The sequence below is a fragment of the Globicephala melas genome, chromosome X, assembly GCF_963455315.2.
Source record: "Globicephala melas chromosome X, mGloMel1.2, whole genome shotgun sequence".
Classification (NCBI taxonomy): domain Eukaryota; kingdom Metazoa; phylum Chordata; class Mammalia; order Artiodactyla; family Delphinidae; genus Globicephala; species Globicephala melas.
In genome coordinates, this window is record NC_083335.1 from 16,465,859 (window position 1) to 16,493,444 (window position 27,586).

Below are 27,586 nucleotides of genomic sequence, written 5' to 3' on the forward strand. Positions count from 1 at the left end.
TGGGGGAGAGACACACAAAGGACATCTGGTACAGAATCAGAAAGTAGAGCTAAAATGTGGAAGCTGGATAGGTAGCCAATGTTGCAGCAATCTAGAGGACCAGGCAGAAGAAGGATGGGAGAAAGAGGAGGCTTCAGGGATTACAGGACCATCAGGCTATTCCGGAGCTAATCCCATTCACATTGAACATGCCAGGAAACTGTCAACCTGCTTCCCTGGGTCTAATGCATCGTCTTAGGGGGGTAAAATCAGGTTAGATAATACGGTCAGTTACAGGATTTAGAGTTAACATTCTTCTGGTGATGTGGAGGACGGATGGGGTGGGGCGGGAAGGGAAGCGAGGCAATCAATTAGGAACGTACAATTCAGTCATGCAGGAGAGAGGGGATGAGGGCCTAGACTAGAATGTTGCCCAGGGGGATAGAAAGGAGTGGTGGCAGTCGAGAAGCTTTGGGGATGAGGAAGCCACTGGGATTGGGGAGTAATCTGGGCAAGAGAGAGGAAGGAATCCTTGATGACTCCCAAGTCTTGGACAATTATGTGGGTGTAGTAGTACCATTCACTGAGATGGGGAGAGCCTGGAGGGAGAACAAGTCTGGGTTGGAAGTGGAGTGGGGAGATGAGTTAAGTTTGGGGCATGCCAAATATGGGGTGGTTTGGGGGTACCCACGTGGACACATTCAGAGGCAGCTGCACTTACGAGTCCACAGTTCAGGGCTGCAGTTATACATTTGAGGTTTATCACTGTAAGGTGATAGTGAAAACCATGAAAATGGATGGGAACCATCCAAGGCAAACATGTAGAATGAGAAGAGGGGAGGGGATGAGCATGAGGTTGGGAGAGACCAAAGTTTTAAGAGGTACAAGGGAAAAAGGAATCACATGAAGAAGGATTCTGAGAGGCAAGATGGGAGAGTTTTCAGAAGGATGACAACAAAATAATAGGTCAACAGACTACTGGAAAGGTCACTGAAAATTAACTCTAAAAAGTATTCAGCCCAAGTGAGAGAGTGGCATGGCCCTATATACACTACCAAACGTAAAATCGATAGCTAGTGGGAAGCAGCCGCATAGCACAGGGAGATCAGCTCCGTGCTTTGTGACCACCTAGAGGGGTGGGATAGGGAGGGTGGGAGGGAGGGAGACGCAAGAGGGAAGACATATGGGGACATATGTATATGCATAACTGATTCACTTTGTTATAAAGCAGAAACTAACACACCATTGTAAAGCAATTATACTCCAATAAAGATGTTAAAAAAAATAAAAAGTATTCAGCCCAAACTATTGTGCTAATAATGGTGGAAGCAGTTTCAGGGGGATATTGTAAGCAGAAGTCAGGAAGTGGAGGCAGGGAGATTGGACAATTCTCTCTTGAAGTTGGTCACGTGAACAAACGTGGCATTGTCGGCAACTCTGGTCCCTTCAGCGACCTCTCTCTCGGGGCTAGACTGATCTGATGGTCACAGGGTCCTTGCAGCTCTGGCATGCTGCCATGGTATGAAGCTGCTCCTGGAGAAGTCCTCGAGCCCCTTTTAGTTCTTGTGATAATTTTCCTTTAGTGGAACTAAGGTTCCTTGTCTAAGAACTGAAGCCTCTGACTTGACTGATCAAAGTTTATCACATGCATTGAAGCCACCTACTTGGCAGATGTAGTGAGATCTGCGCCCAGGACAGGATGCTGGGGCGTGGGAGGGGAAGACAGCAGGTGGTAACTATGCAGATAGCATGCCTATCAGAGGAGTTTGTTACATTTCCTATTTGTGTCTCAAAACAATCTTATAGGAATCACCAAAGCAATCTTATCATGGTTTCTAGACCAGGTTGGGATGTGGGGTAGGGATTTCCACAGCTACTTTTATTTCGAAGGCCATCTGATAAGACCATCAAAAGCCATTCAGAAACGCGTAATTCTACACACTTCAATGATTCAATTCGTTGTCAAGACGCTGGGTGTTTTTGATGTTGTTCATTTGTTTTTTGCTAGTATGTAAGGACTTGGCAATTATTTGGAAAACTCGTTATCATAGGCTAAACAAATAGCATAAAACCCAAGGTGAGAGTGTTTCTCTATATCTTAACAGCTTTCAAGCATCTTTCATGCACATAGGATTTCATAACAACCTAGAGGATAAGCAAGGTGGGTACAACTGCCCATTTGGATATGAGGAAACTGAGATCTGCAGAGGGAGAGTGATAGGCTCGAGGTCCACAGCAATTTATTGGTACACCAAGGGCTAGAATTCAGGTCTCTTAACTGCAGCCTATTTTCCCTAGTCCAAACGGATACATTGGCATCAACAGTTATCTGATGGACTGGAACAGTGTAGACAGACAACTTGGCTAAATCAAGCTAATATTCCTACTTTAACTTCAATCCCAGAGTTTTGGCCTGAATTACCCCAAGATGCTACTTCTCTTGGCCTTGGAAAAGGGTATTTTTCTTGAATTATCTTTCCAGCTAAATTTTCTTTACTAATTGTCAGCACTCCTCTTTGCTTTATGCCACGTAGACTTGCCTCGAAAAGCCGCCGGGACTTCGTTGGGTTTAAAGATGAAAGAAATGTTAACAAGCAGTTAGCCAGTGGGAAGCCAGTCGCAAAATCGATCCAAGCTTTTGTTGATGTTTCTTTCTTTCCCCATCTACCAGGTTCCCGATTTATATTAGTAAGATTGAAATTGAAATAATTCTATTGCTGGTGGATTCATTTGGCTCTTTCCTTGAAACTGGTGAACCCCAAACGTTAGACAGCGATAGGAAAGTACTGCCATTGTCTGTTAAGAAGTCTATGACATTTCAAGGCAAGAATGAATGTATGGAAGAAGAAACTTGTTTCTTCTTTACTAACGAAAGGGAAAGCCTGGAAGTGAATGATATGGGTAGGTAAAAAAAAAATAGAAAAAAAAAACCTTTACGTAACTTTTTTTGCCGGGAGAGACGACTGCGAAGCACATTTTCCAGGAAGTGTGGGCTGCGACGATTGTGCGCTCTTAACTAATCCTGAGTAAGGTGGCCACTTTGACAGTCTTCTCATGCTGCCTCTGCCACCTTCTCGGTCAGAAGACATCATTTCAACTCGAACGCAGCATGATCGAAACGTACAGCCAACCTTCTCCCCGCTCTGTGGCCACTGGACCACCCGTCAGTATGAAAATTTTTATGTATTTACTGACTGTTTTTCTTATCACCCAGATGATTGGGTCAGCGCTTTTTGCTGTGTATCTTCACAGAAGATTGGACAAGGTAAGATGAACCGTAGGCCTTTATTAACTAAATTTGGGGTTCTTATAGATGTGTGGGTTGGTTGGTTTTAGTTCTACCCAAATGATGGACAATGGTAAGAACCCAAATAGATAAGTGGTCTTGTGGCGCAGTGGTTGTGGGCTAGTTAGTGAGATGTTCTACTCTTTTCTCTGGTCAAGAACCTTGGCTCTGGAGTCAGACTGCTGGGTTCAAATATTGACTCGGTCCCCTACTAGTTCTGTGATCCCAGGCAAGTTATTTGCCATTTCTATGCCTCAGTTTCCACATTTGAGAAATGGGGATGTTAATGGTACCCACCTCATAGATTAAATTCAAGCTAAGACCAGAGCCAGGCACAAAATAAGCACTATGTAGGCATGAGCTATAATGATTTGCTAAGGTTTTGCTTAAAAAGTAAACTATTTTTTTTTCTGATGGAGACAACTGTTTTTCTTCTAAATCTCCAACTAGACAAGGAAAGCATCAATCTGAGCTGAAAATGCATAGTTTCAGGTTAGCATAGACATGGGTAAGTCCCTGAAAGTGGCGTTCTCTGTATAATTCTTCAAATGCTGATTGTAGTTGCAAGCTGCTCAGTTTCCCGCTGAGATGTTTTACGTTCTCAAACGGTTGGACATACAGAACAAAAGAGTGGAGGAAGTTAGCAGGTCGTTCTGCATTCTTAAGAAAAATAACCATTAGGATTTATCCTGTTTCCATGCGTTTACCCACCTCCACTCATAAGCATTATTGGCTGTGTTGAAAAAATCCCAATCATAGATGAAAAGGAGAAATTTGGTCCATTACTTGGCTGTTCCTAAAAGTCTAGATGTGGGAATTGTGGATGCACAGCATCTGAAGACTGCGTTTTCTCAGGGATGTGCGAGTGGCCATTATCGGGATGCCAATCTTGAATTAAGACCAGGAGGTTACCTATTGGGAGAAGGTGGAGCTGGAACAATTGAGGCAATTCTTGGGTTACCCAGATTTCAGGTTTCACTGCTGAGAAAAGAGCAGGGGTCTGGGTCTGCTTGTTTGTTTGTTTGTGTTTGGTCTGCTGGGCTCTGCCAATCAAATGCCTGGACATAAGCCTAGCCTCTAGGGGAAATACTGACCTGGGTAGATTCAAGTTTACCCTGGCACTTGGGTGTTCTCTTAGTGACAGTGAAAGCCACCGGCTAGCTGGATCTTGTTTTGAATCTAAAAATGTAATCTGAATATAAGAAAATAGCACAGAATTAGTTGATTAAACAAGTGAATTCCATCTATTTACTTATTCTAAGACATTGGAAAATAAAATATCTCATTACCTTTGGGAATGAAAGATGATTTCTTTAAAAATGAAAATGTTTTCTGCAAATACTAAACTTAAAAAGAGAGAGATGTAATTAGAACTCAAGTTATTGACACACATTGCAAATTACCTTCACCAGAGCACTGCAACACAAACACTAAAACTAAGTGGGCAAATTAGCTCAGCAGAAAACTATTTTATAGACTGTGTTTATAATGACCAATCATTACTGAAGCAATGGGAAATATGACCATTAGAGAATGCTGCTGCTACAATACACGGGAAAAAGTACCCTTTGTGATGAAATTTCATTAGAATAGCTGTGATTTCTACCTAGCATTGCAGACCACATGACATTTTCTTTGCTGGCTTTTGTAGAGTTTTTAAACTGCTAATACCAGATATCAGTAATCCAGTACACTAACTTGTTATTATGCCCCGTTTATATCTGCAAAGTCCTCCTCATGTCGTTGAGGCCATGAAGTGATTGTAGAGGCAGACAGAAGTACAATGTCTCATGTCCCTGTTATTTCATAAATAGATAGAAGATGAAAGGAATCTTCATGAAGATTTTGTGTTCATGAAAACGATACAGCGTTGCAGCAAAGGAGAGGGGTCCTTATCATTACTGAACTGTGAGGAAATTCGAAGCCGGTTTGAAGACCTGGTCACGGTAAGGACCTCAGTTGTTGGGAAAAGTGTCACTGAAAAGTTTTGGTTGAGAAAACCTGCTAGGTTGGGACACTAAAACGTGACCATGTAAAATTTAAACATGTGTTATATATATACTATAGATGCATATCGCCATCATATGTACATACATGTATATATGGGTATGTGTATCAAAAAAACAGAAATGAAGCCAAAATCCTACGGTTAAAAGGGAAAGGAAAGTTGGAAGTGTGCTCGTCGAAAGGAATGCCCTTAAGAAGAACAAAAGTGACTCTCTCTGGGGAAGATACACACTCTCATGGGCACATTCACACATGCACATGAGCTCAGACATGCAGATGCCTCAGGGGAAAGGATGAAGTCTACCAAGTTTGTTTTTTGCATTTTCTTATCTTTCCATCCAAACCTTGATGCCTTCCCACTGTGGACCCAGGGTCTGGTCCCCATTTCCCAGAGAAGCGATAACCATTGGCCACTGCAGCGTTGTCAGGCCACAGGTTAAGGGTTTGCCTTTACTGGGGGCGGTGGGGACTTCTGAACACTGATAGACTCTAACATATGAAGGAATGCTTCTCTCGTGATGGGATTTCAGGTGCCATGTAAGTGAAATCTTTTCCTTTTACTGTGAGGAGAGGTGTGGGCAATTGGCGATGGACTGTCTCAGTACCGCTCGAACCAGACCCTGTATCATACCACCTGCTCATGGAGTCAGTCCCCTCTAGGGCCAATCAAGACCTGAGGCAGAAAGTCTGAAGCCTTCTAGCCCAACAGACTGGTGCCCAGCATGAAGTAACTGCAGTGGCCTATGATAGGTACCTAAAGCAAGAGTTTCTAGACCGTTTACTGAGGACATGCCCACAACATTAATTCCATCGCTGTAGACAAGGGGTCTAGGAGCTCTTTCTCCAGAAGAAGAACAGCAAGAAGCCTTTCTGCCTGTTTCCCCCTCAGAACACTGAGTCAGATACCTTGGGCCCTCCGGGGACTTGGGGGTCGTGACTAGGAGGCCGCATCCAGGCTGAGGGCGGCGCTGTGCCAGATGGGTGGGTATCTGGAGAAACCAACAGGAGTTAGCTCTCACATGTGGATAATATGTAATTAACCTGGGAGTGAAGGACCTGAGAGCTTAGTTCTGAGCTTATTCCTGTCCTCCTGTACTGTCCCCGGTGTGTCATTTTTAATCCAGTAGTGAGGACTCCGAAAGCTTATTCCTGGGTCACCTACGGGGATCTGAATGAAGCTCAAATCTCTTGCTGGCTTCTAGGTTCTTTACACTAATCTATGTTTTAGAGAAAGACTCCTAACTCTTTATTTGCAAGGCCTGAAAACGATTTGAGTTTCTCTAGTTCTTCAAGGCTTCTGGCCAGTATTACAGGGTATTGGAAGGTGTTGCAAATTTAAATGGGAATAAAGCCACTTTGAGAACAACGCTTAATAATCCAAGTAGCATATTTAATGTGCCGGGCTGTGTGACCTTGAGCAAAAGACTTCACCTCTCTGGGCCTCATTTTTCTCATCTATCCAATGAGAGGGCTGAGATGATCTGCCAGGGCACTACCAGCTCTGACATCCTGTAATTATGTGATCAGACTTCAGTTACCCGCAAAGGCAGTGAGAGTGGCTGTTGGTGTCTTCCCTCCCTCCCTCTTTCTTACTGAGAGTTTTACATTTGTACTGCCAATTCCTCATGGCTGTATTTCAGGTTGGATATGTAAAGCTTCCCAAATCAGCTACCCAGGACAAAAGTAAGGAAGAAAGTCAGTTTGGCCTCTTTGCTTATGCTTGCATGAAAAAAGTGACAGCTCCCAAGTTTCATACTCTGGAAAGGCAGACCTTCTCAGGCATGTCCGCCAGGGCTCCTTCCGTGCAACAGAGGAAGCCCCTTGCCTCCAGTGCTGCGGGGTGGAGTCCGAGTCAACGTCATCTGCGCCAACGATGCGCACGACAATCAGACACAAAGCACTCCAGCTCCCCAGTCCTGTTCCAACGATTGACCCCCGTTCCAATATCTATTCCCCGAAACTTCTCATTCTAAAACAATATTTTGGACTTTTTTTTTTAACCCAACAGGCCAACTACAAAATAACCCCCAAACTGGATTATTTATATTCTTAGCTAATGTTAGCAGCCTTTCTTTCTGGGTCACAGTCTGATTGGTCCAGAACAACCCAAGGCCTGAATCACAGGAAGGGGTCTTCGAAATCATCAGATCCAATTATCAACCCAGAGCTGCTTCTTCTCCCCACAGCCGCTACCCAGAGGTCACTCAATCTCTGTTTGAACACCTCTAGTGACGGGGAACTCATTATTTCTTGAGGCAGGTCGCACCAAGCTGTCACTCTGGGTGGAAGATGGGATTCGGGGCTGATGTTAGAGTAGATGAAGGCGGCATTTTAAATAGTATAATTACACATTAAAACTTTCTCCCTCCCCCCAGCTCCCTGCTAGAATGATCAGTCCCATGATTGTCTGCTCGCCAATGCCCGAGGTGTCTTTGATAAGGTCAAAGCATCTCCTTTTCGAGTTAAAGGTCAAGCTATCCAACCCTGCCACATGGAGTTCCCACTAAGAGAGAAATAACTAATTCCAGATTTTCTGAAAGTCAACTTTCAAAAGTCTTTCAGTTGAGGTGGGGAGTGAAGCAAGAGGAGTAAAAAGGCTCTGGGGAGTGTGGCTGGGGCAGAGTTCACAGAAAGGCAAGGCCGGGTGCATAAAGGGCAAACTTTGCTGACTTCACATTTTCATGTTGGCCAAGCCCTGACACCAATGCAACCACCTAGCCTAAAAGTATCTCACCCTCGATCACCACACTCCATCTTTTGAAAAGACACGAAATATTCATTTGTTTGCTTGTTATCTCACAAACATTTTCCTGTTGCAGCACTTTCACACTGCCACACTTCAGCTCAAGTGGAAAGTTGAAGCTCTGGGCCCCGTGAGAGTTTTGAGGCGCGGGCCCCCGGTTAGGCTCCATGACTTACACCCTCACATCTGGCACTCAAGCCGAGCGTACAAGGAACCCCTCAGCAGTAACAACACTAATACCTTATTGGGGAGGAACGAAAAGGAAGGGCGCTGTAGAAAATTGATTCCAGGAACTGGAAGGCACACAGGACTTTGATTATCAGAAGACGTGAAAATACTATTGCCTTCCTTATCTGTGCTCAGAGTACAGCGTTAAGCCCAGCCTCGGAACGTGATCTCAGTTTCTACTGTCGGCTTCAACCTCAGATTCCTTGGGTGACCTCATGCCTGCCCGTTAAGCCCACCGTGCCTTTTATTCAGTATCTTTAAATCTTTAAAACGGCAACAGCAGCCTTTATTACCTTCCAGTCTGTGTAGATGGTACTCTCTGCTATAGCTTCTTTAAGTGCCTCTAGCCTTCCTGCAGTTGCTAATGAGAAGAAACCCCTTAAGAAGTGCTGCGTTTGGCTTGGAATGGAACATCAGCCGCATTGGGAGATTACCTGAGTTTCCTATACGCGCTGATGATTCTAAGTAAGAACGGGCCACACAAGGCAACCAGCAACAAGAGAATCTCTTCAGCCCATTGACAGGGACAACAAAATTTTTTTTTAAAGTCTGAGGATCTTTTCATAGTCTGGGATTTCTTCCCAAGGTCAAACTTACTATTTCCATTTCCTAAGCGATTTCAGACCAGTTTTATTCTAATAGATACATACCATGGTTTATGTTAATAATATTCTATATACCAGTTCCCAGGGTAGAATCTGCTCCCCATTCAGCATTATTTTACTCGTCAAAGCCAGGGAGGTTGGGGTCATAGGAGGGGTCAGGATGGCAGTCATTGGTCTGGAGAGAGCACTGGAAGATAATAAAGCCCAGATTCTGTTTCCAGGTTCACCCCTGGGCTTTCTGGGCTGTCAACTCATCTGTCAAAGCCATGGGCTCCTAATCGGTAGGATGGAATTAATGACAGGACCTGAGTCTATATGATAATCTTCACCAGAAACAGGCAACAGAGTAATGGCAGGTGCCAAATGAATGAAACCTCCCTCTAAAGCCCCCGCCAGGGTTCCTGTCAAAATGACCTTTTGCCATGATTCTTATTTTAGGGTATAATGCAAAGCAAAGAAGTGAAGAAGAAAGAAAAAAACTTTGAAATGCACAAAGGTAGGTTGCTCTTTACCATTTCTATAAATACTTAAAAACTAAAAGGAAGCTTTAGGCCGATCATACTGAACAACCCAGTGTTGGATCAGGGAACCTGTAGCCCTGGAAATAAAACAGGAACACAATTGCCACATCAATACCTTCTCTGGTGCCTGCGATTTAGAAAGGAGTTGTATGGACATATTTATAGTGAAGCCTGTGTTCCTTTAGTGCTGACGATACCAAGTATGAAGAAATCACATTATTTTCAACACCTTAATCAAAGCAACCAAACAGCCTAGTACCACCTACAGAGGATAAGATGACAAGACGGTCAGCATTTGGTAGCGGTGTCATTCATCACTCAACGAGAACAGTTTTTTCATGGGGAAACACGGCCAGGGGAGCCTCGGAGACCCAGGAGTGATTCAGTGTGACAGCGCTGTTCTTTGCCCTGTTCTTGAGGTCAGAGCATCTCAAACATCCCAGGGTTGGAAGGGACCTTGACGGTTCTCAAATCCTGCACCATCCCCGGATCACGAATCTCCTTCACAACAGCACTGACCATTGACTGTCTGATCAAACATGCCTAGACACCTTCTAGCTCATAAAGCAGCCTGGGCCATCTCTGAAAAGCCCTAATAATTATAATAATAAGATTACTCTATACCCGAGAGAAGGCTTTTCTCCTCTGGAGTTGACATTTGTTCTTATAATCTCCACTAACTGAATTGAGTTCTGCTCTTTGGAGCCATACTAAAGAAAGTATATAATTCCTCTTCTACACAGCAGCTGTCCATATGTTGAAAACAACAGTCATGGCCCCTGAGCCTTTTCTTCTCCAGGGTAAACCTTCTCAGTGTCTCCCACTGTTTCTCCTATGACCCTTTCCAGGCTTTTTCTTGTCCTCGTTTAGGTCCTTTTCTGGACACACTAACTTTCTCTGTTCTTTTTAGAATGTAGCACCCCAAACCAAATACAATAATGCCTGGAGTGACCCAAGCAGCTGAGTATGGGGAAAATGGAGTGTTGGTAGATGGGTGTTGTTAGATAAACTGCTATAGCACAAAGTCAGCGTAAAAGATGGTATGGCTTGAGTAAATTTAATACACACAAAGAAATACATACAGAGATACAGATACTGTTTTCTGAGGCAAAGAGCTTGCTTTAACCATTGGTTTGGATGCAAAGGGTCACCTGATTTCCATGAAGGCGTTGCTTTCAGAATGACTGTAAATATGTTGAGTGGTACCATGTTGTCTGTTAATTGCTGTGCAATTTGAGGAAACAGTTCATGTGCGTGCTGCCTAGCAGTCTTTGGGAAAATGATACACTTAACAAAGCTGGTCATTTAGGTCATGCAGCTTGACTCGTTATTCATAGGACACCTACAAAGTGTCCAGCTCCAGGCTCATTACTGGAAAAAAAACCCAAACCAACTTCCACACCATGTCTGCACTTAGGAGATTCAGTATGTGTAATTAAGGAGCAAACCTTTTACATGAGCAACAATTAGAGGTAGATATAACACTGTGGCCAGTGCTTGACCAAATCAGACACCATAAGCATTTTACTAGCTAAGTGTGCAGACACGACCTCTGGGCCCACTAAGATGACCAATGGATGGGAGTTGTTCTTAAAATCAAGATTCAAAATGTGTTTAATGAAGATCATTTTCTTTAGCCTGTGTCAGTCTATGTAAAGCGGAGTCAAGTACTGAATGACGATTGGAAGAATGGGCTCGGTGTAAAGAGCCGACTCAGTTGTTCAGATTTTAGAAACCAACATTTCCCTCTGGTTTCAAGGGATTTCAAGGCCATCTTATCCTTCCTTTCACATAACCTATTTAAGTACAGTCTCTGTGACCCAGCTGCAGAACTAGACCAAATCGTTCTGTGGCCAGTTTTGTGTTTCTTTGGCCTGACAGTTGGTCTTTGGTTTCATCTCAGGTGATCAGGATCCTCAGATCGCGGCACATGTCATCAGTGAGGCCAGTAGTAAAACAGCATCTGGTAAGTCCGAAGCATCTGAGCATCAGCCACCCGAGGGGGAAGGCCAGGAGGCTAAAGCAAGGCAGCCTAACAATTAGGCTCCCGTCTTCCTCCGGGGGCCAATTTACAAAGCTACCCAGACATGCCTCGTGCACTTGCCCTTGTCTTCAAAGTAGGCTCAAATGCACAGATGGGACTTGAAGGGACAAAAGGAGGTGGGAAGCAATCCCGATGTTCTCATTAGGTTCTTGCTCTGTGGCTGATTCTAAATGATGAATTACTGGGTGGAGGGACCATTATTCTGATAACACGGAAGAGATGGCACGTAGTGACCTGCTAACTGGGAGCATCCCTCGTCCTAACCCCTCTTCACTATATGCAAATGGGCCTCAAGGGGTATTTCCTGCCATCTGCCAATCCCTGTATGATTAGCCCCAGCTTCACTGGGGCCAACCTCAGGGAAATTAAGGGTAAAATCATTCTGCAAAGATCAATAGATGCCAGGATGTTAGATTTTCCAATGAAGTAACAGCAGACGACATACTGTAATCTTTTCAACTCTCAATGATTTTCTTTCCGTATACGTTCTGCCATGATTCTAGCCCTTAGATTTTTTTCCCCCAAATCTGTACCTCACGATAGCTGGTGTTGGACAATATGGCACATCTGATAAATGGATGGAAACATGCACACTAGCATAAAATCCCCTGTCTACATAAATGCAGGCCAAGAGCATCAGAGCAGTCTTTGAAAACTTTAACACAGCGCTCTGGAGCGGAGTTCTAAGCAGTGTGTGTGTGTGTGTGTGTGCACGCGTGTGTGTGCGTGCATGTGTGTCAGAGAGAGACAGAGATATAGAGAGAGACACAGAGAGAGAGAGGAAAGGAGATAGGACCTCATCCTGGAGGTGGCTTGGGCTTCTCAGTGGGCATAATGCATACGTAGTTATCCTGGATCATGGTACAGGAGTAACGAGCACTGGATAGAAAGTTGTTGAACACTGAGATTTAAGAAGCATGACTACCACTTGCTGGGTGACCTTGGGCAAGTCCTTTTACCTTCGCAGCAGTTTCCTGTCTCACTTCACAGGGTGACTCTGAGCATCAAATCAGCTAATATAGAAGAAAGTTATTCTGTCAAGCGCTATAGAAACGTAAGGTGTCATTCCTTAGCTACTTCACTGCAGTTTAGCTGTCAGAAGAGCAACATAAAGCCCTTTTTGATAACACTTACCCCACAATATTTAATAATTCTGCCAAGTACCCCTTTCTCATAAAATACACTTATGGGAGAATATCACAACCATATCTGGTATGTCCAGGGTGGTCATCCACATGATACAGTCTCATCCAGATTGGATGGATGCCAGCAACAGAGACACCTCCTAGAAGAATAGCTCGCCTTGCATACATTTCACAACGCTCACATATTCTGCCGAAAGGCCCATGATGACTGTTGGTCCTAGCATGGTTGACAGTCCGCATCACAGTATGTCTGCAGGGGATCAGGTGAGAAGAAAGTCACATTTCTTACCCCACAAGCCTCTCAGATCTACTTGGTCACGCTGCTCCAAACTTGCCCTACATCTCACAGCAAGGATGAAAATTAGGTAAGGACTTACAAAGATAAACTTTGTGGACTCAAAGATAGGGAACCCGCCCGTGTTTTCTCAATCAGATGGTCCAAAAGCGAAAACATCATAATGAAGCATTTCTAGAGTGGTCTGGAGGCCCAAGAAATGTCAGGCATTGCAGGATGCCTTTCCTAATTACTAAAGGATGAGTCTTAGCAGGTGGGGTCTTGCACCCTGATAGGCCTAAGAGCACCAAATAGGAGCTCAAATAAAAGCCCAAGGAAGCAAATGCATCGATACTTTCACTTCTCCCCACCCTCCACCCCCGGCAGTCTAGCTGTCTGTGGGGGCTGAGATTTGAAATCGGCTGCACACACTACTTTGAACCCAGTCAACATCTCAGGCGAGAAAAATGGCACATTGTTGGTGGGTACTTCGGCTTAGCCACAAGAATACAGGCACTTTCAAGTTGGTGGCACCCACTACAATGGGAGATCAAAACACACAGTGAAATGACAGGTTTATTTTCATACTTCCTTGCCTAATTTTAGTCCCTGCTGTGGGAGGCGGATCGGGTTTGCAAGAGCATGATCAGGTAGGAAGAAATGGGGTCTTTTCTCTGTGCTGAGCTGAGCAAGAGAGATCGGCAAGTCTTCGACTTTGGAAAATTCAAGGAAAGCGAGATACGAGTTAGTATTAGCAAGGACTTTGAGTATTTTGGAAGGCGTGATTTATGACCTGGGATTTCTAAGTCATTCACATTCTTTTAAGTTCAAGGGCAAACTGGCTTTAAGAGCTCTCAAGGGGAGAAGGAAACTCACTGTGCTCTGTTACTTGAGTTAATCTTCACATGTCTCTGAAATAGGCTGTAATATGAGCCCCGTGTTACAGGTAAGGAACTGAGAGGCTCAGGGAGATTGACTTGCCCAAGCTTAAATAAGGCCTGGATGGGAACCCAGCTCCGTCTGACTGTGCAACCCATGCTGATCGGTCAGCCGTGGCTCCTCCATAGACTGAGGGCTGGATGGGTCTTTCAGAATCCCTGACGACCCAAACTTCCACTCCTATGTGAAGCCAGTATCCAACACGAAACCATATTGTCTGTTAGAATCTGAATCATGTACGCTCCACCTGACCACGGTTTTTTCCCCTCTCCATTACAGTTCTCCAGTGGGCCCCCAAAGGATACTACACCCTAAGCACCAACTTGGTAACCCTCGAAAACGGGAAACAGCTGGCCGTGAAAAGACAAGGACTCTATTACATCTACGCCCAAGTCACCTTCTGCTCCAATCGGGAAACTTCGAGTCAAGCTCCATTTATAGCCAGCCTCTGCCTAAAGTCCCCAGGTGGATCGGAGAGAATCTTACTGAGAGCTGCAAATACCCACAGTTCCTCCAAACCGTGCGGGCAGCAATCCATTCACTTGGGAGGAGTCTTTGAATTGCAACCGGGTGCTTCGGTGTTTGTCAACGTGACTGACCCAAGCCAAGTGAGCCACGGGACTGGCTTCACGTCGTTTGGCTTACTCAAGCTCTGAACGGTGTAAGCTGGCAGGTTGCGGCTGGGCTGACGCTGGCTGTCTTCACAATCCAGCAAAGCACTTAAGACCGCCCCACCGCAGCCCGTTGGACTGCCTATTTATAACCCTAGGATCCTCCTCATGGAGAACTATTTATTATACATCCCAAGGCATGCAGGGCTGCAATGAGTGAATTACCGGGTGGAGGAAACCCCTGTTCCATAAGAGCTTATATTCTGAAGCAGCAACCCCACTGATGCAGACATCCAGAGAGTCCTATGAAAAGACAAAGCCATTACACACAGCTCGAATTCTGAGTAAACAGCAGAAAATTAGCCAAGTTTAGTTTTGTTTCTTTGCGTGCAGTGTCCTTCAGTGGAGAATGTATTTGATTTCTCAGTGAAGATGCCGGAGGGAAACGCGGAGCCTCAGCTCACATTCAATTACGGTGGATTCTGGGTCCCTGCGGCCACGATGGAGGTGGGGCAGACTTTAGAAAGTATAATGCAATGGAGAACCGAAAACCCTGCTCCCCGCCAGTCACCCTGACACTCATTCGCATCCTTTCTTTCTCTCCTACACACACACACACACACACACACACACAGAGTCAGGCTGTTGCTAATCAAGTATCTTATTTCAACCCTGTTCCTATCTCCACCACTGTCGATGGGGTAGGCGGGCAGGGGGGCAGCTCTGAGGCTTCCCACTCCTTCCAGAGAAATGACTGGATTTAAAGGAAATCTATTGTATCTACCTGCAGTCCCCATTGTTTCCAGAGTGAACTGGTGATTATCTTGTTATTTATTTTTTGAATAATAAAGATCTCTTAACATTATTGTGGTTACTTAGCATCTGAAGCCCCAGGCCAGGGGGGAGGGGGATCACTTGGAGGGAATGTTCCCAACCCTTGTGATATTTTCAGAAACTTGGTTCTGAAGCTTGTAGCACCACAAAATATCTTGGTGACAGCACACTCCCTGGAAGGCTGTGATAACCTTTGATGGATGACAGGAAAGCAGAGCCAGTGAAAAACCTGCTCAGGAAAGGTTGCAGAGGATTGAAAAAAGGCTGGGCTTTTTCTTGATTAATCACAGCTAAGCGAAGCTTAAAGAGAAGCAGTTGCTCATCTTTTTAATAGCTGTCAAGGCGGTTCCGCCTTAGGTGAGAGGACAGGGAACTGGGACAAACTGAAGGGAAGCATTGGCCTCTCAGTCTTGTCACTTCCAGTCGAGGGGTTTTTCATGTAAGAAGCCCAGAGTGGCTTCGTCATCCTTACCGGTAGGGGGCCCTTCTTAAGGCAAATACCACGTGTCCAGGCAGAAAAATATGACTGTAGCAATAAGACAGGGGCATGAGGAGAGTTGGGGGCAGCTCTACGGCCGCTGGCCCTGCTCTTTGGTCCTCGGGATGGCACAGTCCCTTCCTGGCTGAGTGACTTGGAAGGCCTTAGAGCATGAATTTCTAACACAAGGCTGAAGTCGTGCTAGACAGACTTGCTGGGCTGTGTATGGATACTTTCTCCAACAAGAGAACTTTGGTCTGAGCCCTCGTGACATTTGTGGATTCGAGGACTCAGTCAGGGATGTGTCCACAGTGCGATCTTGTCCTCTGGAGCAAAGATCCTTCTTCAGCGTTGCCCTCGGCACGGGAGACTTGAAGGAAGGCGGGCAGCGAGCAGACACTGCTCATGACGTTCTCACAGGTAGGCCAGGACCCGGTCTAGCTGATGGGAGGGCTTGGCCCAGTCCCGAGGGAAGAAGACAGTACACAGGCCATGAATGTCCCTCCCTCAGGGTAGCTAAGGGCCCACTTTGGAGCACAGCCATGGGTAGGCAAGAGGGTCATAAGAAGGGAACTCATGTCCAGCCTGGACAAACCTTTTATAGTCTTTACACACTCACATCCTCTGTTTAAACCTTGCCCCTGCACTTCACGCCCCCTTCTTCTTCTTTGGAAATCATTATCTCCCAGACCATCTCTACCTCTAGTAACCATGTGGCTATGGCTAACAATATCTGTTATCAGAAGGAATGCTATAGACGCAGAAACAAATTTTCTAGGCGAGCTTCTCTGCTCCCATGCTTTCTGCTGCCCTCTACATGCCAGTTCCCGCAGCCCCAGCCCAGAACTTTCTCCTAAGCTTCAGGTTCACATAGCCAAGTGCCTTCAACCCCTCAGACGGCTTCCTCCTGACGTCACCCTTGCCCTTCCCAAGAACTCCAGGGCCCATCCCTCCCCCTCTCCTCCTCCTGTCCTACCTGCTCAGAGGGGGCTGTCTCTCCCAGCGCATGGGTTCAACGACCCCCTTTGTGCTACTGACGTTATGCCTTTAGTCCTGACCTGCCCCCTGGAGTGTGTCCCCTTCTGCCCGCATTTCCGAATGGTGGGCCCAGGAGTCAAATCCAAGGCATCCAAATGGAACCCTTGATCTCCCCACAGCCCACGATGGGACCCACTTTCTGTGTTGCCCATTCCGGTGAAGGGCAGCCTCACCCCCCCCCCTGCTTCCTGAGCCAGAAACCAGGCTTGACTCTTCACTGCCCTCCCTCCCACGTCCAGTCCTACCAGCCCAACACATCAACCTTATTTCTTAAATACCTCTTAATCTACTTCTTTCTGTCTCCACTGTCACGATCCTAGTCCAAACTCCTGTCATCTCTCTTCTGGAAGATTACAACGGCCTCCTAGACTCTCTGCCTCCACCCCGTTCCCTCTCATCCATTCTCCATGTGCGGCCGGAGGCGAGAGCGAATTCTTTTTCTTTTCGGCTGCACCACGTGGCATATGGAACCATAGTTCCCCAACCAGGGATCGAACCCGCGCCCCCTGCAGTGGAAGCAATTCTTAAATACAATTCTGATGTCACCACTCTCCTACTTCTTAACGACCTCAGAATAAAGACCCAAATAATTAACTTATTTCTTCTCCTGCCGATACCTCTCTCAGTGCGTTAAGTTCCAAACCTCAGTTCCTCTAAGCAAGGCTACAAATGCTTTCCTGCCTTAGGAGAGATGGGAATGCTATTTTCTCTGCTTGTGGCTCCCCTCCCCTCCCCGCTGCCCCCCGCACTTAGGCTCACAGCACTTACAGGGTGGAGGTGTTTCCTCTGATGCCGGGAGCTGCTTCTAACCCAGGAGTCCATGAAATAATTCTGTGTGTTGGTTAAAGCAAGAATTTGCACTGCCTTAGGCCTTTAAAGCAGTCTGGGAGACACAAAAAGGGGACATGATTTTTATTATGTCTTTTTTTTCTGTGAAGCACATCTAGGCTCCACAGACAAGTCATTTCATCTCTTCTGAGCCTCAGTGTCCTCATCTGTAAAGTGGGGATGCTAAGAATACATCCTTTGCAAAGTTTATGAGGATTTGATGAGACCATTCCCAGAAAGCCCCCAGGAACAGATTATCCTATAAAGAGCACTAAGGTGGGTCTCCACGTGGTCCCCAGCACACCAGCCTGCACCCAGGGGCATAGGTAAACAGGATGGCATCTTAAAATGATTGAAACCTCTGAGACCAAGGCGAATGAATGCCTGGCAGCCCAGGTACACATGAAAGGCCTTGCCCATGTCGTAGACCAAAGACCACACCCAATTTGAAGCAAAGCGAAAGCAAAAAAAATAAAAAAAGGAAAAGAAAAAAGGCAAGATTAGAGTACATACCGAACACTAGAGCAGGCCTGTGTGTAGCAAAGACTCTTTCTTATAGTTTCCTTGTCAAAAACGATTAACCATCGGAGGCTGGGGATTGCCAAATTTTTCAGTAGGCTTGAGCAGTCATCTTTACGATATTTAGGAAGGTTTAAAAACAAAACTATGATCACTAATTCTCAATCTAGAGGACATCAGCTTATAAACTTCCCCCTTCCAAGATAAACAACAAGGTCCTATCGTATAGCACAGGGAAATATATTCCCCTGATACACCATAATGGAAAAGAATATGAAAAAGAATATGTATATGTATGTATAACTGAATCACTCTGCTGTACACCAGACACTAATACAACATTGTAAATCAACTATACTTCAATAAAATAAATTTAAAAAAAAACTTCCCCCTTCCATACCGCACTTCTCTGAGTAACCCCAAGAGGCAATTCAGCAACTTTCAAGAAAACCAGTTAAATATATAGTTGTTTTCCATTCCCCATTCCTGGAGCTCCACTCAGTTATCTGTCGTATTTTTCCTGCTAATGTAACCCTACTTAAAGTCCAATAATTTTTGATCACTCACTCTTATCCTCTGTACCTCTCTGATGGTAACCCTCTTTGAAATCCAACATGAAACCTTTAACACATCTTCGATCTGATTCACATTATTTATTTATTTTATTTATTTATTTATTTATTTATTTTGGTTGCGCTGGGTCTTAGTTATGGCACGTGGACTGTTAGTTGCGGCATGCGGACTCTTACTTGCAGCATGCATACAGGATCTAGTTCCCTCACCAGGGATCGAACCCCGGCCCCCTGTGCTTGGAGCACGGAGTCTTACCCACTGGACCACCAGGGAAGTCCCTGATTCACATTTCTTATTACTAGGAGTTAAAGACTTGGTTTTTTATCCATTCACCCACCCATCCAACACTGATTGGGATGATACATTCTGTGCTATGCACTTGATGGATATGATCCAGTCCCTGCCCTCAAGTAGCTTACGGAATGTTGCATCACAGGTGTGCAAATGTTGAAAGCCCAGCGTGAATGCCGCAGCGGGGGTCAGGACCAGTGTAACAGGGAATACACAGGAAGGACGTGTAACTCGGACAAGCGGGGCAAGGTAGGTGTCAGGAAAGGCTTTCCAGGACAGGTGGCACAGACTGAGTCTTGAGGGACGTTGAGGGGAGGAGGGGCCACAGGGAGGAAAGGAGGACCAGAGGGAGGGCACAGAGCATACGAAAGCAGAGATTGTGAAGCTGGATAAAAGGTCCAGGGGAGCAGCAGCAGGAGTCAGCTCGCAGAGGGCCTTGTGTGAGAAAGAATCTTGGTGTACAGGTCAAACAGCACATGCTGAAGCCCAATCTAGGAAGAGCCTTTGTGCTTATTTGGCAGACAGAAGCTTCCCTCTGAGCTGCTTGCCCAGAGGGGCTGGCTCTACAGCTTGGCCGAGGTTGCCTGCTTGCCAAGAGCTGGGTCAGACTAGACCCTGCAGGCCTGGAGGCTGCTGAAAGCTTAGAACCCCACTGGCCTTCCACTATTGGCACCAAGGCAAGTCTTCACAATTCTTCCAGACAGAGAGCAGAGACCCCAAATTATGGGGAAAGTTGGCTCATTCAATAAATATTTCTTGAGTAGGTTCTATGGGCTTGACCCTGTATGAGGCCCCGAATTTACATGGATGAAAGGAGCCTATTCCCCCCTTTTAAGGTAATTAACATTTAGTGTGGAAAAAGACACAAGCAAATAAAGTGCAGCGTGATGGAGTCTGGATTCCCTGAGGAGGCAACGCTCGAGCTTTTTTTTTTTTTTAATTTATTTGAAAATTATTTCAAATGTACAGAAAAGTTGCAAAAATAAGAACAGTACAAATAAAAAGTGGTTTCTGAATCATTTGAGAGTAAGTTGTGTACCTCACGGCCTTCACCCCTAAATACTTCAGCGTGTATTTCCTAAGAATAAAGATATTCTTATTTATAACCACAGGTACAGTTATCAACTTCAGTCGATTTAACATTGATATTGATCTTCCATTTGTATTCCAATTCAGGTAAGTCATCCAATAATATCTTTTATAGCATTTTCCCCTCCAGCATGGGATCCAGTCTAGGGTCGGTATTGCATTCGGTTGTCATGTCTCTTTAGTCACCTTTAATCTGGAACATTTCCACAATCTTTGTCCTTTTTTTTTAATATAAATTTATTTATTCATTTACTTCTGGCTGCGTTGGGTCTTCGTTGCTGCGTGCGGGCTTTCTCTAGTTGCAGCAAGCGGGGGCTACTCTTCCTTGCAGTGCACAGGCTTCTCATTGCGGTGGCTTCTCTTGCTGCGGAGCACAGGCTCTAGGCACGTGGGCTTCAGTAGTTGTGGCTTGCAGGCTTCAGTAGTTGTGGCTCGGGGGCTCTAGAGCACAGGCTCAGTAGTTGTGGCGCACAGGCTTAGTTGCTCCGCGGCATATGGGATCTTCCCGGACCAGGGCTCGAACCCAGGTCCCCTGCATTGGCAGGCGGATTCTTAACCACTGAGCAGGGAAGTCCACAATCTTTGTCTTTAATGACATTGACTTTTTAGACTAATATAGTAACAATCTGTCCCCTTTAAAAAAAAAAAGTGTTCCTTATTTTGAGTTTGTCTGATGTTTCCTCATGATTAAATTCAGGTTATGCTTTCCTGGATGGAAAACTACATAAACGATGTTGTGTCCTTCACAGCATATCACATCTGGAGGCACATGACGGCTGTTTGCCTCCCACTGCTTTTTTTTTTTAATTATTTAATTTATTAATTTATTTTTGGCTGTATTGGTTTTTTGTTGCTGCTCGCGGGCTTTCTCTAGTTGCAGTGAGCGGGGGCTACTCTTTGTTGCAGTGCACAGGCTCCTCATTGCAGTGGCTTCTCTTGTTGTGGAGCATAGGCTCTAGGTGCACAAACTTCACTAGTTGTGGCATGTGGGCTCAGTAGTTGTGGCTCGCAGGCTCTAGAGCACAGGCTCAGTAGTTGTGGCGCACGGGCTTAGTTGCTCCACAGCATGTGGGATCTTCCCGGACTAGAGCTTGAACCCATGTCCCCTGCATTGGCAGGCAGATTCTTAACCACTGCGCCACCGGGGAAGTCCCTGCCTCTCATTGTTGATGTGAATTTTGATCACTCAGTTAAAGTGCTGTCCAATTTCCCCACTCTATCTAGAGTTACTATTTTCCACCTTGCAACTAGTAAGCACTCTTTGGGGAAACACTTTAAGACCATACAAGTAACTTGCTCGTCATCAACGTTTCCCTCTATATTTTAACACCCAGTGATAATTTTTGCCTGAATCGGTCTTTACTATGATGGCTGCAAAACGGGGATTTTCCAACTCCAGAGTTCCTTCCACGTTTACCAGTCAACCCTCAGCATGGTACTGTAAACAAGAGCCTTCCCCTTCTCCCCACTTACTTATTTATCAATATGGACACATAGATTTCTACTTTTTCCAATGTTTTCAAATTCATTACTGTATTTTCATGCTCAAATTTTCCCTTATTTGGCCAGTAAGAGCCTCTTCAAGTTTGCACCTGTGTCTTTGTAACATGCCCCTATCATATTTCTGAGCATTACTTTCTGGCAGAACAAGATGTGCCAGGCTCATCTTGTACCTTTCCTGCCTCAGCCGTAGAATCGGCCATTTCTCCAAGGAGCCCTCATTCCAGTGCAGAGTATAGGGTTTAGAAACCAAGTTCTGGGCACAGCTGTGTTCATTGCTATTAGGATGTCACTTCCCCTAGGAAATGTATGTGTTTAGATGCCTATGTATATACATGTAGGTACTAAAGCTGTCAGCCTTAGCAAATAAAATTTCAGGGTAGGGAAAGAATCAGCTTGCCAATGCAGGGGACACAGGTTCAATCCCTGGTCCGGGAAGATCCCACATGCCACAGAGCAACTAAGCCCACGTGCCACAACTACTGAGCCTGCGCTCTAGAGCCCACGAGCCACAACTACTGAGCCCGCATGCTGCAACTACTGAGCCCACGTGCCATAACTACTGAAGCCCATGCACTCTAGGGCCCATGCTCCGCAACAAGAGAAGCTACTGCAATGAGAAGCCCACACACCTCAAAGAAGAGTAGCCCCTTCTCGCCGCAACTAGAGAAAGCCTGTGCACAGCAACGAAGACCCAACGCAGCCAAAAAAAAAATTTTTTTTAAAAATTCAGGATACCCAGTTATATTTGGATTTCAGGTAAACATTGAAAAACTTAGTATAAATATATCCCATGCAGTATGTGGGACATGATCTATACCAAAACATTATTTGATGTACAGCTGAAACTCCGATGCAACTGAGCATCTTGTGTTTTATCTGGCAACCCTAATTCATACATACACACTACATACATATAAATGTACACATATACATGCAGAGATACATATGTACATGCATTTTAGAAATCAGGAGTTCACATAGATACTTGAGCTGACTCTAAATAGAAAGGAATGAATTTGCTTGATGGACAGGGATGGGAAAGGGATTCTAGGCAGGGCAAATGGCATATTATGGGACTTAAAAGAAATTCAAGGAGATCCAACTTTACTGAGTGTGGCGGGGAGTAGAAAGAGAGTAAATTTTTAAACAGGTGAATGACATAGATCTTTTAGATAATCATTCTACTGGCACCAAAGAGGCCAGACTATTGGCACCCAAGAGGCTAGACTACAAGAGGCAAAGAGATGCATTAGTCTGAGGGAGAGATGATAAGCATCAAAAATAGGCAACGGAGGATGGGGAGAAGTTCAGGGGTTACAACAGAGTTAAAAATTTTAAGACTTGATGACTAAATGTATAAAGGGTTAATGTATAAATTTATACAGGGTTGAGGGAGAGGAAGGAATAAAGGACAATACTTGTTTTTCCGGTTCGGGCAACTAAGTGGCCAGGGGTGCTATGTACTGGGATAGGAAACATTGGAAGAGCAGATCTAGGACTATGAATGAGGAGTGCAGTTTGGGACATGCTGAGTTTGAGGTGCTGTAGGACGTCCAAGCTGAGATGTCCACAAGGTAGCTGCATCCATGGGTCTGGAGCTCAGGAGAAAAGGTCAGGATGGAAAAATATGGACCAGGGAGTCATCTACACTTTGATGAATAAAGTTATAGGAATAGACAAGGTTGTCTAGGAAGAGGCTATAGAAAGGAAGAGAAGAGGCAAAGAGTGTCAAGGATCAGCAACATTCAGGGGACAGGCAGGAGGTAGATCCAGCAAAGGAGACTTTGGGATGGTCAGAAAGGTTGAATGAACGCCAGGAAAGCTGGGATCATGAGAGCCCAGGAAGGAGAGATTTATCAAGGAGGCAAGGGTCAGAAACTGCAGAGAGGTCAAGATGGGTATTGAAAAGCGCTCCCTGGATTTGTCAGTAAGAGCTCATCAGTGACTTCAGGAGAGTAGATGGCCGAGGTAGAAGCTGACTTGGCAAGTACCAAGTGCAGAGGAGGAGATGCAGTAGCAAGAGCATGGTTTCGAGAGGCAGACGGACCAGGGTTTCAAATCCCTGCTACACACATACTAGCATATTGTTCAACCACTGTACCTTGGTTCACCTGTAAGATGGGGATAACAATAGTGAATACCTCATAGGGTTGTTGCAAGGGTTACAGGAGCTTAACTATGTAAAACAGTGCAGAGCCTAGCACATGGGAGGTGCCATGTTACAGCTATTGCTTCGGCTTCCTACGCTGAGGCAGAAAGGTAATATCAGGTGCCTATAAAATTGATGGCTACAGGGGCTTCCCTGGTGGTGCAGTGGTTAAGAATCCACCTGCCAATGCAGGGGACACAGGTTTGAGCCCTGGTCCGGGAAGATCCCACATGCCGCAGAGCAGCTAAGCCCGTGTGCCACAACTACTGAGCCTGCACTCTAGAGCCCGTGAGCCACAACTACTGAGCCCGCGTGCCACAACTACTGAAGCCCGTGTGCCTAGAGCCCGCACTCCGCAACAAGAGAAGTCACTGCAATGAGAAGCCCGCGCACCGCAACGAAGAGTAGCCCCCCACTCGCCACAACTAGAGAAAGCCTGAACGCAGCAACAAAGACCCAATGCAGCCAAAAAAAAAAATAGACAGCTACAGAAGTGGAAGTCAGGGGGCTTCCACTGACTATGGCTTCAAGGTCATAACACGGCAGCTGTAATCCAAATCCAGTTTCAGAAGATGCTGCTGCCACTACAGTCTGTCACCCATAGGTAGTACAGAAGCCACGAACATATCCTTGGAACCTCCTGCCAGCCAACAAGCCCCAGGAAGATAGCCTCTGCTAACTGAATCTTTTCAAACATTGCACAAAGACATCTCATTGGCAGAAGTGAAAATGTATCAGAACCCACACTGTATCGGAACCCTAGCTGCAAGGGAGTCTGGGCTAGGTGCTTTTTTAGCCTTGGGGTTGCGGGTGGGGGGAGGAATGGATGCTGAGTAGTAACAGATAATATCCAGTGTATCTATCTTGAGGGTGGAGCAAATATTTTCATCCTGACCGCTGACCCCAGCATTCCACCTGTGGTCAAAATAGAGCAAAATTGACAAAATCCTGCAAAATACAAAGAGGGATGGAAACCAGACTAAAGATCAAGGGATACGCTTGAACAAGCAAGTGAATATCTCTTTCTCTTATATTGGAAGGAAAATGGTGAGAAGAGGTACAGACAGTTTATAGGTTGGGGGCAGGAGGAGAGGGGTGGAGAAGTTACAGAAGGTTCTCTCTCAAGAGATGTATTATCTCTTTAAAGTGGGGAACAAATATCATCTGGCCTGAGTGAAAAAGGTAGAAGCTGGTTCAGGGGCCTGATGAGCATGGATAGCTAATGAGGGAAACAGAAGAGGAAGCTGACACAACATGAGAAATCTTTCTGCACACCAGCTAGCAAAAAAAAAAAAAAAGAAAGAAAAAGAAAATGAAGAAGAAACACAGGACTTATTTTATGAAGCATTGTTATTCTTATTTATTGAAAATGTCCAGTTTAAAAGTCTTCAAAATAAAAACAAGTTAGAAAATTTGAGCTGTGTAAGAAGGGACATGACAGAAGAGGAACTGAAAGGCCTCGAAGGGCAGCAGTTTGACTACAGAGTAACAGGGACCCATTTATAGAGTACTGTAAACAACACAACTATGGAGACACTGCCGTCAGGTTAACATGGCTTCATTTCCCATATAGGATTATCGAGTGGGAGCGCGGACACCACTCTGCACGAGCTACATTACCCAGAGTACACAGGGCCTCTCATCAGAAGGGCCACGTCCCCAAAACATGCATATGGACACGTCTCTTTAAAATAAAGACCTTTCAATATTTTAAGCAATCCTATATACCTTATCAACTAAAGTACTTTGTAATCACAAAAATGTTTCCTATGGATATAGTTTGCACATTTATTGCAAGCCATTGACTAACCACAGACAGGGCAGATGCTATGATCTGTGTTGCTGTTACTGTTGTTTTCCATTTGGAGATGAAGGACGGCATCTCTAAACTGTTGGGCTATAAACAGAACAACAGCCATTCCTAGCAATCTTGTTCGGTCTTCGGCTTCCAAAGACAGCTGGGTGTGGCTGGCTGAGATTGGTCTGCAGGAACAGTCCATTTCCCGTGGACGGTGTCATTTCTGCTGTGCAGCAAGCAGTCAACAGCCCCGTACCATGTAGTTATGGGAACTGAGACCCACCCTGTACTAGAAAGGAAAAGGGCTTAACAAGCTGGGGAGTTCAAGCTTCAAGTTTGGTTCCTAAACAACACTCACAAAACCCACATTTATAGGCACCCATCAAATGTATGTGGGAGACGACTTTGCTCAGTCCACTGGTCCTTGGTCTCTCTTTCCAGCGATCTCCTCCACCTGGCCAAACTTCCCGTCTTTGGGACAGACAGGGGCAGGTTGCACTGCTCTGTCCTACAGCCCCAGGCCAACTTTCAACTGTGCTGAATTTGGATGTGTGTTGCCCTCCTGTGACCCTCTTCTAAACCTGGCTTATCACAGTTCTAATTTCCCAGATGCTTACAAAGGCGAGGGTTTGATTCAACAAGCAACTTGAGTCAACCAGTTCCAAATAATCAGCTTCACTAGTAGCCAGCACACAGCTACTAGAGCGGCCCTTTCTTTCCGGCTATCCAAACTGGGCCAACAGCACGTTTCTGCAAATAATGCTTAGAGTCCTACTCGAAGAGGCTGGTGACTATCACAGCTTCTCACAGCATATATGGTAGAGCAATCAAGGGAATTAAAGCTGTCTGCTAGGGCACAACATCTCCTCAAGTGTGGACTGAAGGATGAGAAGTCGCAATTTGAATATGTGATGTAGAAAAAAGTAAGTGCTCACAGTCTGTATTTTTAAAAAGCAAAGCACAGACACACCAGTTGACACACCGCTTGGTATGCTTGGCTAAAAGCACTGCGGAAATAGAAAACTTACACGCAAGGCAGAAGGTTAGGGACAAAACCTACCATGCACTGGCAAGAGATGGGCAACTCTGCTACTGAAGGGGAGGACTGTCCAGTGCAATTTGCTAATGGACTTGGTGTTGGCATGGGTGACCAGAGCTTCTGTCCCAGAGTTAAAATGTAAACCAACACGAAAGGAGGGAGGGCACTACGGTTTTCTTGGTCTTATAGACAAAATAGGGTAGTCATTAAAAAAAAGTGTGCATTGAGGACGGCCCAGGGAAGGGCAGCTGGATCACTGGGCAAACTGTGTTAGCCTTTCACCCTACGCCAGTTGGAGTTCCAGAAGTGTTGCCTTCAGTAAATCAGGTACTGAGGGGCTGCCAGGAACAGGAAAGCATTGGGGGAGAAAGTCAAGTTCACATTTAATAAGCCATGGCCGGCCACTTTGGGACAGCAGCCAGCCCAAAAAGAGTGACCCGAGATAATGGCTGGTAAAGAGGCACTATGAATTGAAAGCCATCTGAAGGCCATGTAAGTCATTTGCCTACATTAGCTTCCCTTTGCTTACTGAATGGAAAAGACTGGGGAGATGTTCACCCCCTCTTGCTTTGACCTCTGTTAAAAAAAATAACCAACCAACCAATAACCAAACAACAACAAACACTGAACCAAACAGAGAGAGAGAGAGAGAGAGAGAGAGAGAGACACTAAGATACGAAATAAAAACCAGAGAAGTGAGCAAGCTGAGTCAGATCACTCAGCTGGACACTTCCCGATGCCCTGCGGGCACCCTCCAGCTGCACTGTGATGGTTATGGGAGAATGGAGGGCTTGCTACTGGACTCGGCCCGCATACACTCATCAGTTTGCTTCAACAGCCTCCGGACCAGCTTTTCTAGGTCCCTTCTTGATTTCAACTCTTCTTCCAGGCACTGCTTCATTCTTTTATTCTCCTATGGTGGGAAAAGGTTGGTTGGTTACCAAACAAAGGGACCCCGCCTCAGGGCCCCTCCTGCTCGGTCTCTTGGCAGTGACAACACTTTCCTGCCTCAAGTTCCTCTCCCTCAGCTTCTAAGACAAGGCAGCCTCTTGATTGTTCTACTTC

At 45.5% G+C, this 27,586-nt stretch overlaps 2 protein-coding genes across 9 annotated transcripts in view; one reads left to right on the top strand and one right to left on the bottom strand.

Annotated features, from left to right (window-relative positions):
* Window positions 1–27,586, bottom strand: part of ARHGEF6 (Rac/Cdc42 guanine nucleotide exchange factor 6) — a 165,898-nt gene that overhangs the window by 22,227 nt on the left and 116,085 nt on the right. For 7 of the 8 annotated variants that reach the window (XM_030845013.3, XM_070044698.1, XM_030845009.3 and 4 more), the window contains one exon: window positions 25,026–27,434. The exons of the other annotated variant lie outside the window; for it this stretch is intronic. In XM_030845013.3, the coding sequence (XP_030700873.1) occupies window positions 27,294–27,434 (141 nt within the window). In that variant the 3' untranslated portion in view covers window positions 25,026–27,293. Of the gene's footprint in view, window positions 1–25,025; window positions 27,435–27,586 lie in introns of those variants that run through there. 8 annotated transcript variants of the gene reach the window in all.
* CD40LG (CD40 ligand) lies at window positions 3,089–14,427 on the top strand. The gene is made up of 5 exons (XM_030845017.2): window positions 3,089–3,244; window positions 5,080–5,211; window positions 9,287–9,344; window positions 11,273–11,335; window positions 14,051–14,427. Exons 1-5 carry the CDS (start codon window positions 3,089–3,091, stop codon window positions 14,425–14,427), a joined length of 786 nt encoding a protein of 261 aa, XP_030700877.1.

What these genes read in the sequence shown, in the direction of transcription:
- CD40LG (XM_030845017.2), top strand. Translation starts at nt 3,089, where the DNA reads ATGATCGAAACGTACAGCCAACCTTCTCCCCGCTCTGTGGCCACTGGA. An exon ending in TTCACAGAAGATTGGACAAG is followed by an intron (nt 3,245 to 5,079) that starts GTAAGATGAACC and finishes TTTCATAAATAG; the next exon opens with ATAGAAGATGAAAGGAATCT. An exon ending in GGTTTGAAGACCTGGTCACG is followed by an intron (nt 5,212 to 9,286) that starts GTAAGGACCTCA and finishes TTCTTATTTTAG; the next exon opens with GGTATAATGCAAAGCAAAGA.